Source organism: Rhinopithecus bieti, unplaced genomic scaffold (assembly GCF_001698545.2).
Source record: "Rhinopithecus bieti isolate Rb0 unplaced genomic scaffold, ASM169854v2 scaffold_2888, whole genome shotgun sequence".
NCBI lineage: Eukaryota > Metazoa > Chordata > Mammalia > Primates > Cercopithecidae > Rhinopithecus > Rhinopithecus bieti.
Window position 1 is genome coordinate 1,772,710 of NW_016804209.1, and position 12,451 is coordinate 1,785,160.

A 12,451-nucleotide genomic window follows, 5' to 3' on the forward strand; every position below is an offset into this window, starting at 1 on the left:
CCACACAGAATCCTTGCATGAGTTTTGGGGCCAAACAGGACTATATGTAGATCCTATCATGAGTTGGATGACTTTAGAAGTCATACCGCTGTGAGACTGTCTTCTCAGCATTTGAAATGATAATAATACCAACCTCACAGATTGTTGGAAGGTTTAAATGAGATCAACATTGAAAGAATTGAGCACAAGGCCAGGTGCGGTAGCTCATGCCTGTCATGCCAGCACTTTGGGAGGCTGATGCGGGAGAATCACTTGAGCCCAGGAGCTGGAGAACAGCCTAGACAACATAGGGAGACCCTATCTCTACAAAAAATAAATAAAATTATAAATTAGCAGGGTATGGTGGCATGCACCTGTGGTCCCAGCTACTCAGGAGGCTGAGGCAGAAAGATTGATTAAATCTGGGTGGTCAAGGCTGCACAAATTCCTGGCACAGAGGGCGTTCAGCAAATGCTCCTGTAAAGCTGCAGTCTGATTTTGGAGGATGCTGCAAGCTGTATTCCATGCCTCCAAAATTCTTAGGTGAAAGTACTGAACTCCAGGACTTCAGAATTTATTTGGATAAAGGGTCTTTAAAGAAATAATTAAATTAAAACGAGGTCATCAGAGTAAGCCCTTACCCAACATGACTTGCCGTCCTTAAAAGAAGAAATTTGGATACAGAGAGTCGTGGAGGGAAAATGACATAAACATGCAGAGGGGAGGTGGTCATTGCAAGCGAAGGAGAGAGACCTAGGAAGAAACCAACCCTGCCGACACCTCAATTTGAACTCAATTCTTTTTCTTCTTCTTCTTCTTCCTTTTTTTTTTTTTTTTTTTTTTTTTTTTTTTTTTAACAGGGTTTTGCTCTGTCTCCCATGCTGGAATGCAGTGGCATAATCACGGCTTATGCTGCCTCGACCACCCAGATTTAATCGATCTTTCTGCCTCAGCCTCCTGAGTAGCTGGGACCACAGGTGCATGCCACCATGCCCTGCTAATTTATAATTTAAAACTTTTTTTTTATTTCTGTCTTCTAGAGTCCAGAAATTTGAGAACATAGATTTCTGTTTAAGGCACACAGTCTGTGATACCTTCTTATGACAGCTGTAGCAAATACAGGTATTATCACCAAAGACTTGGAATGGGAGGAACACCTGATCTCATAGCCCAGCAGGTAAGGGAGGAAAATCAGGGCAGCCTTGGGTCTGCTGTACTGGAAGGGAGATGTGTTTGGATGTTGCACTCAGTAGGCTTCCCTTAACACAGAGTTGCTAGTTTTTGTTATATTGTTAATGATGTTATGCAGAAGTTTTTGATGGCTGATCTAGAGGCCAAACCACAGAAAACAAATATTTTGGATCATAGCCTACCCTTAAGAGACTTCCCATACCTTGGTTTATATGATTTAACTTAGTATTGTTCATTTTTGTATTTGGTATTGTGCTATTCTTTTTTTTTTTTTTTTTGAGACATAGTCTGGCTCTGTTGCCCAGGCTGGAATGCAGTGGCACTATCTCAGCCTCTGCCTCCTGGGCTGAAGGGATCTTCCCACCTCAGCCTCCTGACTAGCTGGCTTCACAAGCGTGCGCCACCGCACCCAGCTAATTGTGGGAGTTTGTTTGTTTGTTTGTTTGTTTTGGTAGAGACACAGTTTCACTATGTTGCCAAGGCTGGTCTCAAACTCCTGGGCTCAAGTGATCCAGCTGCCTTAGCCTCCCAAAGTGCTGTGATTACAGCTGTGAGCCACCGCACCCAGCCACATTGTGCTAGTCTTCTGGAAAAGGTTGCCAGTCATTTCTGGGCCATTTTCCATAGTTCTTTGATAATTTCTAGCACATAGTTTAGCTCAGTATAGCTGTTTAGATATGTGTTCTGAGATAGAGGCTGGGGAAGTCATCAAACTCCATAGGGCATTAGCATAGGACCAATGCATGCCAGACCCTATTAGAATCTGGACAGGGAGTAGTGGGTTGCAAGTATGGGTGGGGTTGACAGTAAAGGAGCTCTGGGAGAGGTAGGGCAAAAGTTTAAAAATTTACTGGTTTGGTTATTTCTCATTCTACTAATTCGCCCACATTGTAATTTATTTGCATTTTTCTGCTTATTCACGCTTAAAAGGTCTTCCAGCAGTTTATTCCTAACAACTTGGCATTTCACGCAGCAGAAAATTTTAGCATTACTACATGCTAATTATTCACTATGTACTTCCTCCCCTAGATTGTTAATAAACTGTTAGCACTATACTTTAGGGAACCCCTACTCTTAACATGTCACAGTTTGGTGATGAATTTATCCTCCATATTTGATGAACAGCCCTAAATAATGCGCCAAATTCTATTCTAGGTACTTTTACCTTCTAGTTTAATTCTCAAAAGAGCTGGGTGAGATAAACATTGAGATAATGTTCAGAGAGTCTAAATAACTTGTTCAAGGTAAAACATCAGACAGGATTCAAACCTCAGTGCGGGGCATGGAAAAGAAACAAATACATGAAAATACAGGTTGTGAGAGATGCTAAGAGAGAAATAATGTATTGCCATAGTGATTGCAGGGTCTAACCAGACAGGAGAAGCTGGTATTTAAACTGCAACCTGAAGGATGGTAAAGAATGAGCCAGACATGGAGTCAGGGGTGGAGCTTTTCAGACTGGGCAAAGACACTAAGGTTTGGTGTGTTTTCGAAACAGGAGCTCAGTGTGGCTGCAGCTTAGTGAGCAAAGGGACTAGTGACCAGAAGTGGTCTTGGAGGACAGGGAGGAAGAGCCAGATCATGCTTGACCACTGAGGCTGCAGTAAGGAGATTGGACTTTTTTTTACTGTAAATTGAGTGCAAAGCCATTGGGAGGGTTTTTAGTGAGATGATATCGTTGAATTGCGTTTTAAATGAGATCATGGTTGTCTTACTGCAAAATGAATTTTCAAGGAACCGTGTGGGGATCCAGTGAAGAACTTAATTGCCTCGCGCCGTGTTTGTGGTTAGACTGTTAGGAATATCAGGACTGGCTTATATGTTAAGTGAGTAGGTACAAACTGAAAACTGTGTGTTTGAGATTCAAGTTTTGCACCGTTGAAGCCTTTATCCTTAACTGTTGCTTCTATTCTGATGCTGCTTGTCTGTCCTTGACAAAGCAGTTCCTGCCAATTTACTGATCAATTTATCGTTAGAATGACTTTTGCCTTAGGCCTTTAAAAGTCAAGATTTTTTCCCCCAAGAATACATCAGGGTAGGATTTAAGATAATTTTGTAGCCAGAGAAACCTTCAAGATAAAGTGCAAATTTTTGTTGAAACAATAAAATTAAAGCACCGCTCAGCTGAGTGCCGTGATCAACATCACACACATTGGGAGGATTGGGCTGGAGTCCAGGTCTCCTACCATCCAGTTCACTGCCAGTGCAGAGGATCAAGGCAGGGTACAATGTTAGCTTGGTGAAGATGTAAGAAAGCCCAGAGTGACAGAAGCATCATGCACAAGAGGAAAAAGGTGTGAGGTGAGATTGGAGAGAAAGGCAGGTGCTTTGAGTTATCAGTAAAATCACCATGACATATGAGGATGGCAAAGAAAAAAAAAAAGAAACAGTTTGATAAAGACTTTTAAAACTATAAGTAGATAGGTTATAAAGAAAATAAATTCAAAAAATGTATTAGGAAGAAAAGGGTATGGTCGCAATTAAATGGAAAATGTTAACGTGAGTAACATTTGTCTTGCATGTCATTAAATAAGGTCTGGAAGCAGAGTCATTTTTTATCTCTAATACACTAAAAATGAACCGGAGATTTTTGGAAAGTAGCTAAAAGGACAAAGGATTTGGCTTCAAGGGGTTCCCCTGGCCAATTTTGTCGAAGAATTCACTATGAATTTGACAGACTGTTTCCAAAAGAAGAGCATAATTAATTCTGTTAGAGTAATTTGAGTACAGAAAATTAGCTTAGGGAGGGTGTTGGTGACCTTGACCTGGGTGATTGCAGTGGAATGCTGGGGAATTAGACCAATTGGAGTTGAACGAGGAGGTAAAAGGAGGTTGGGGGTAGGGACAGTGATTTTGGATGATTGTTAAATTTTCCTGTGAAAAGGTCAGAAAGTGGGATGGGCAGCTAGAGACATGAAGTCAAGGGACAGATTTTGTTGGGACAGGAGATGTTAAAGCATGTTATAAAGATATTAAAGCAGAAAATATTTTTGTCATAATGTTTTAAATGTGAGCTACTTATGTGAATTAACTGAAAATGTTTTCATAAACATGTTTTTTCAGTTAGTTTTTATTTCTAACTAAAATATCATAAATGCTAAGCTTCAGCATAGAGATAGAATCTATTTACCATTTTGTTCTCAACAGTATAAGCATGGTATAGTCAATTAATGTTCCTCAGTAAATGAGTTAAAGATAAACAGAAAAAAAGTGGAGCTTGGCTATAAAATTATCCTTAAGATTCATTCGTTAGAACCAAGTCTCTGGCGATGTGTGTGTTTGGTATTCTTCATTATCAGATATCTTATCTGAAGGTAGGGTGTACCTGTGTCAGAATGAATCTGGAAACTGTATAGCGGTTTTATATTGAAAAGTTACTGTGTGAACAGTAAAGGTAAAGTATTCTTTCAAAGGAGAGAGATTGAATTTGAAGACAAGAAAAAGAAAATTCAGATTAAGAAAATAAATTTTAAAATCACAGCAATATAAATTTGCAATAAAATACCCCAAAATCACATTGTTTAAAAACACTTACATAACTGTTCTTTGCTAATTCAAAGGTGGGGAGTACATTTTTTGTCTGTTATGAAGGTGTAGTTTGGTATCTGAAAGCTTTAAGTTTGGATATATTTATGAATAAAAGTTCAACTACATTTAAGTTAGCATCAGTTTACTGGGCTGCTGTGTCTCAATAGATACCATTTAGGACAGTAACACGTTATATCATAATAAATAATCTTTGAGATGATCCCCTGCTTTTAATCCAGGTTGAATTTGAATCACTCTAGACTAAATCAGTTCTAATACAGTGTATACATACACATGCACACATATCCTATTAAATCTTTTTCTATGGAGAACCCTAATACACAGAGGCTGGAATACTTTCTTTATAAAGGGCTAGGCAGTAAATATTTTAGGCTTTGCAGTCTATACTGTCCCTGTCTCAGCTACCTAACTCTGCTATTGTAGCACACAGGTAGCCATGTGAGTGAATGGATGCATACATGTTTCAATAAAACTTTATATATAGAAACAGGCATCTAGCTGTATTTGGACCAAGAGTTCTAGTTTACCAACACCTGGATTAAATGATTGCTTGATAGTTCAGTCAAAAGAGATAAGGGAGGTATACATTTGAAAGGATGTTTCATTTAAGCCAGGTTGTATTAAGAAGCAGTTTGTCATCCTTTTCCGTATTATTGGTTATTACGTTGACAGTCTCACTCTTTAACTTCAATTTTACCTGTTTTATTTTTACATAAGCATTTCTTAAAGAACAATTAATGCTGTAACAAAAAAACTATCACTCTTATCAGTCTTGCCAATTCTAAACTGAGGACTGACTAGTTCAGCCTTTTATCAAACAGAGTTGTTCCACTCTGTTTCTTTCTCTCTTTTTTTGAGACAGGGTCATGCTCTGTTGCCCAGGCTTGAATGCAGTGGCAGGATCACAGCTCACTGCAGCGTCAACCTCCTGGGCTCAAGTGATCCTCCCACCTCAGCCTCCTGAGTAGCTGAGACCATGGGTGGCCACCACTTTGCCTGGCTAATTTTTAAAGTTTTTTGTGGAAATGGTGTCTCACTATGTTGCCCAGGCCAGTCTCAAACTCCTGGCCTCAAACTGTGTTCTCACCTTGGCTTCCCAAAGTGCTGAGATTACAGGTTTAAGCCACTGTGCCTGGCTGTCCTCTGTTTCTTGTAGGGATGATTAGTGGCGGTGGAGGAGGTAAGCATAAAGCGCAGCCAGAGAATACAACTGGTGACCCAAACTACAAGCTGTGTGGTATCGATGATGGTTCTACATTTTAAGATGAAGTTCTTTTCTTTTCTTTTCTTTTCTTTTCTTTTCTTTTCTTTTCTTTTCTTTTCTTTTCTTTTCTCTTTTCTTTTCCTTTCCTTTCTTTTCTTTTCTTTATTTCTTCTTCTTTTTTGTTTTGAGAGACAGGGTCTCGCTCTATTGCACAGGCTGGAATGCAGTGATGTGATCATAGCTTACTGCAGCCTTGAACTACTGGGCTCAATCAGTTCTCCTGCCCCAGTCTCCCAAGTAGCTGGGACCACAAGCAGTGCCACCACACCCAGCAAATTAAAAAAATTTTTTTTTTTTTTGTAAAGACACAGTCTCAATGTCCAGGCTGATCTCCAACTCTTGGCCTTAAGTGAGCCTCCCACTTTGGCCTCCCGAAGTACTGGGAGTACATGTATGGGCTGCCCAGCCCAAAATGTAATTCCTGAAGGCCACAATTTTACTTTGGGCAAACAGGAACATTATTGGTAACTACAATAGTAATTTACCTTTTTCACTTTCTCTCTTCTTATATACCATCAGGGCCAAGAAAGTGCTGCAACCACAATTAATCACAGAGGAACTTGAAGTTCTGGAGGTATATTGGAAGATTAGAAATTGCTAAAGCAAAATATTATCGTTGTAGGACATGGACCAAAAAGAAGTTAGGCTAATCCAAGATAAAATCAGGCAAATAAGTGTTTGAAATTAAAATTAAAATTGTGATTCACAGTGTTATGATTGTGTGTGTTTAGATGGTGTGAATGATACTATCCACAGATGTAGAGTTGGTAAATATTTTAGTGTAATGATAGCAATGCTCTTAATTCCCAGGAATAAACTGCACCTGACTTCTTTGGGGTGAATATAAGATTTAGGTTTTATTTTATTTTTTTAAAAGTAATTGTTTTATTCATTAAGTTAAACAGTGCCTATCCAAAATAGATTCTTTCACATTTAAGTTCTCAAAAGGACTAACTGACACATGAAGATCGAAGTTTTAATGTCTCATCATTACTCTGTGTTAAGAATGAATACCACCTTTTTGGTTTAAACAAGTTTCTGAAATGACACATCCATATAAAAAGGCAATTGACTTATAAGATGATTCAGATTTACATTATTTTTTACCTCTTATGTTCACTTGCAAAGTCTATTTTTTTTCAACATTTTGCATTTATTTATTTCAGGAGCCTATACGAATATTACTTTTCTCTTTGTAATTTTTCTTCATTTTTTAGCCCCCTTTCCTATATGTTATACATTACCATTAATATTATCGAAATGAAAGATTATATATTATAATTGTACATTCATGGGGGCTTACTATACACCAGGCACTATGTTAAGTACATTCTTTTATTTTCCCTTTGAATCCGCACTGCAGCCCTAATGCTATTGCTGTGGCGATCACCCTCATTTTGTAGTGGAGTAAGTGGGATAGCTTGTGTGAGCAAGCAAGTGGCAGAGGCAGGGTTGGACCTTGCCTTCTTTATCCCGAGCCGTTGCTCTTTGGCGCTGTTATGCTTAGTAATAGTCTCTTTTCCATTTTGACAAATTCAGCTATAAGAAAGTACAGTACTGAGGAAGAACCAAAACCAAGGTGGGGGTGGAGGGAACCCTGTAAAGTTACAGACCCTTTCTGTTTTCAAAGTTGCTTGAAGCCCAGTTGAAGCGAGTATCTCCCTCAACCTTTTCCTTTTAAAAGGGACAGGAACTATTTTGTCTTCTCCCTCTCTGTCTCTTTAGAGAGGCGTTTTCTTCACCTCACCAAAGAGATTACTTTCGCTTTTGTCAACTATGAGTTGAGTCCTACAGTGTGCTAAGCTGACATGGTAATAGACATAACTTTTCTCTTGAGTTTTTCATGACCAGAAAAAAAAAAATGAACACTTTTCATATGTCCACTTTGATATACCACTTTTATGTGATTCAAATTAGTTGTCATGGTCTGTTTGTCTAAGTCAGTCTCTTACTTACATTTATGGGGCAGATGCTGTGTGCTTCAAAGAGGAATTAATTTTAATATGATTCAGCAGAGCTCGAAGTTGTAACATATTTGTGACATGCAGGAAATGTTTAAATTGAAAATAAAAGAATTTCTAAGGTAGAATTAATGGGCTACTCATTGTGACTTTGAGAATAAAGCTCATTTGCTTTAGTAAAAACTGAGTGAACCTCACTTTTCTGTTGACTAAAATTGAAATAACTATTAATTTATCTCAATATGTGGTTTAAAGGAAATGGGATAAAGAAGGCTATGCAACACTTGAAATTTCTGCATGGTAAAATTGGGGAATAGATATCAGCATCACTGTTAACCAAACTGAAATTCTGTCTGAAGTAAGAAAATTAAATAATCCTGAATTAAAACTCAAAATCCACATTTAAACCAATAGTGATTTTTGAAGACCTGTCCCAGTTATGTTCAGTATTGCTATTTAGTTTTTGTATTGTTATAAATAAATACATTGTATTTGATTACTATCTATATTGTTTCAAAAATGGGTCTCTATTTTCATATATTATCTTTATATACATATATATTAGAAAAGTGTTTGAGGCTAAATTTGAGCAATCTTTTCTTAAACAGTAACTTTTGAACAAAAATATTTGCATTTGACAATAACTTTGTATTTTATGTGTTTTTACATTGTGAGAAAGGAAACTTTGAACTTCACAATTCTGCCATTAAACTGAAAATTATAAGGTAAATCACTAATTTACTAACTAAGTAAACATAGTTGAGAGAACATTCATTTCCTGAGTATCACAAAGCAAAACCTTGTATAGTCCATATATCTGTTAATGAAATAAGTTAATTTGCAAACTTTGATAATGTTACTTAATCAGTGGAAAGTTATAAAAATGTTGCTAGTACTTATTAAATCATTTAAAATAGGTATATACAACTTTATTTGTAGTATATATAACAGATACGAGATTTCTGTCCAGAATATGTAAAAGGCTCTCAATAACTAAGTAAGCCAACAGAAAAATCATCATTCACTTAGAAGATAAAGGAAATCCCAGTCATCATATTTTAAAAATAATGCCAAACTGCACTAATAATAATGGTAATGAACGCTAAAATAATGATTTTTATTTTGGCCTATGATGTTGACAAATATCAAGCAGGCTTATGTTTACAGGAAATTGAACAGGCTCATAAGCTTGGCGAAAGTGTAATTGGATACAGCCTTTTGAACTGTTCCATTCCATTCTACAAATGTTACAGAATTATTTACTATAAGCATGTATTTATGTGTAAGTTGTGTACTTTTTTAAAAATAGAACTTCTGTGGATTTTGAATTACATTTAGGGAAAAGCAAGCTGTGAATGGCAAAAAAAAAACAAAAAACAAAAAACAACAACCAAAAAAAAAACTTTAAAAACAAAGTCTTTGAATGCATATCAAGCTAATAAAGTATTGGTCCAGGTCAAAAAGATTAGCAACTCATACCAACTACACCTTTTTTTCTGTTTTATTTTCGAGACGAAGTCTCGTTCTGTCGCCCAGACTGGAGTGCAGTGGCGCAATGTTGGCTCACTGCAACCTCCGCCTCCCAGGTTCAAGCGATTCTCCTGCCTCAGCCTCTGAGTAGCTGGGATTACAGGTGCATGTCACCACACCCGACTCATTTTTTGTATTTTTAGTAGAGATGGGGTTTTGCCATGTTGGCCAGGCTGGTCTCAAACTCTTGACCTCAGGTGATCCACATGCTCCCAAAATGCTGGGATTACAGGTGGGAGCCACTGTGCGCAGCCCCCAACTTTACCTTTTTTAAAATGTCATTTTGTTTTACAGTTTTCTCTTCTCTCAACTCAAGTCAATGGAGTAGCAAACACATTTTATGAAAGCACCAGCACCTCTGGAATGGTTAATAAGGGTTGTTCGTATATAAATGCACAAATGGAGTCAAATTGCTTTTCCTTTCCTTAGATTAGCTCCCCTGAAGGATTGGAAATTTTGATCCAGAAAAGAGTTGTCAATTTTGGAGCGCTTTTGAAAACAGGGTAGTCCGTGTCTAGAGGGAAATGCATAACTGAACTGCGGCGGTAGATTCAGATATTTAAAAACAGGCTTGCCTCAAGTCTTTCCTGTGCCCTCAGCTGAGCCACTTCAGGGATTCGATGGGAAAGCAAACTCTGACTAGCCTCTGATTTACAAGCGGACTTGTAGAACAGGCCATTTGTGAGTCAAAGGTCATCCACACCTGCCTGTCTCATTCTGGAGATCAGAAATGTTAAAGGGAGTGGAGAACCTAGGAAGCATTTACAGATGCCACATGTAGGTTGGTAAGAGATCTGGAAACCATATATTAGTTGGTTTAAACTAGAACATTTAAGGGGGACACAATAACGTCAAGTATGTGAAGATTTGTCACTTAGATTTTCTGCTTATTGCTATGGTTTGGAAGCCTTGGTATCGCAGGAAAAAGTCACAAAGCAGCAAATTTCAACACACTGGAAGGATGAATTTTCTTATTCTTAGGGCAATCCAATAATGGAACGGGCTGCCCTCCAAAAAACTACGGGCTCCTGCTAGCTCTAGAAATGCCTGAACTTATATTCGGTGGCTGTCTTGGGCAGGAGATTGGTTGGACTGTGCAATCTTAAAAACTTCTCACACTACCCTCTGGTTCCAGGCTTCAGAAGGCAGTGGCATTTCATTCCAGCACCAAGTCCTGAGATCCTGTGCCCTTTTGAAAGCTGAATAAGGACAAAAATATACAGAGTCAGACTTGGTACAGCTGAGATAGGGCAAAACTTCCAAAGACTCTCGTACAGAGAGACCAAATGGGAAAACAAATAGACAATACAAAAGGCATACAAATGTCTCGATTACTAAATACAGCTTCTTGTTGCAGCTTGCTTTAGCACTTGTGGCCCCTGTCCTAATCCATAATACCTGCTAGCTTGGAATATTTACAACAACCCCTGAGGAACGGCAGTTTCCCAGCACTGCCTGGCTTCTCATTGTGCAATAGGGAGCACATAAAGTCACTGTGCATAAGCGTTTGTACTTTTAGAAATTAGGGGGGAGAAGAGTATCTGCTGTGGACACAACATTTTATTCTTTGTGGAAAGCTCACCAAGTGGTTGCCAATGTATCAAGAGCAATAAATGCCTGTGGAACTGTAATGACCTGGAGAGCACTGCTTTTATCTGAACTCTGTAGTTGGAAGGAAAACCAATCAACCAAATGATACAGAAATAAGACTCCCAAGGGGCACCCTTGACAAGTTTTGTTCCGCAGCACAGGAGCCAGGGCTGAAGTGTGCAATGAAGGTATGGCTGATTGCAGCCTCCAGCCTTTTCCTCCACCCTCTCTCCAATCTGTGCTCACCTCTCCTCCAAATAAAATTGAATAAATGTTTAGAGAATGTTGGTTTGAAGGGAAGCCAAATTATTAAGCTAGTTAAATGCCTTATGTCTGTGTCAAGCCCTGTTTGCCATAAGCTTCATATAACCTATTACCTTTTTTTCTATTTCCAGTGTCCATGGAAAACACTGGTGAACAAGGTAAGCTAGATTATATTAATGTTATAGATTTTTTAAATAATTTGAAAAAAACAATTGTATTCACTTAGATTTGGTTGGGATTAATAAATTATTCTTTGAGAATGTGAAGACAAGCTAGGGTTAAAGATACCTCATTTCTCTGAAGTTTGCAGATTGAATTCTGTCAGACACTTGGCAAATTCTATCCTGAAATGGCTGTCATTGTGCCAGAGATTCTTAAGGCTTTGAGGTATAGGGATAGCAACAATTTCCTTTCCTAATTTGGACTATTAACTTGTAACTGAGTCACCTACATAATTTATGAAAAATATTGTGGGCTTTAGTCATCTCACACTGATTTAAGTGCCTTATTGAATAATTCAAATTTTAATGATTCTATAAGTATCACATTCTTTAGAAAATTAAAATTGCTATTAAAGTTTTAAAATGCCAAATATGCTATATTTAAATTAGCATATTTTGTTCAGTGATATCTTACAGAATTGTGTATTAATGTATTACCCAGAAGGAATCATTATCACCGTATACAAAATTAATATTTAAAATTTGGGCTGGGCACAGTGGCTCACACCTGTAATGTCAACACTTTGAGAGGCCAAAGTGGGCAGATCATTTGAGGTCAGGAGTTCAAGACCAGCCTGGCCAACATGGTAAAACCCTGTCACTACTTTAAAAAAAAAAAAAAAGAAAAATACAAAAAGTAGCCAGGTGTGATGGAGCATACCTATAATCCCAGCCACTCGGGAGGCTGAGGTAGGAAGATTGCTTGAGCCCCAGGGGGCGGAGGTGGCAGTGAGCCACTGCTCTCCAGCCTGGGCGACAGAGTGAGACCCTGTCTCAAAAAAAAGAAGGACAGAAAAGAAAAGAAAATTTTGCATAGTGTTTGAAGACTCTCTAACACCACCCAGAATGTGTTTATATGCATTACTGAAAAAAGTATTCAGAACACTTTTTTTTTTTTTTTT

The 12,451-nt window shown here is 38.0% G+C and overlaps 1 protein-coding gene across 1 annotated transcript in view; it reads left to right on the forward strand.

Moving 5' to 3' along the window:
* Window positions 1-12,451, forward strand: part of ZDHHC2 (zDHHC palmitoyltransferase 2) — a 71,343-nt gene that overhangs the window by 15,545 nt on the left and 43,347 nt on the right. The window contains 1 exon segment of the mRNA XM_017867202.1: window positions 11,460-11,486. Within this exon segment, the coding sequence (XP_017722691.1) occupies window positions 11,460-11,486 (27 nt within the window).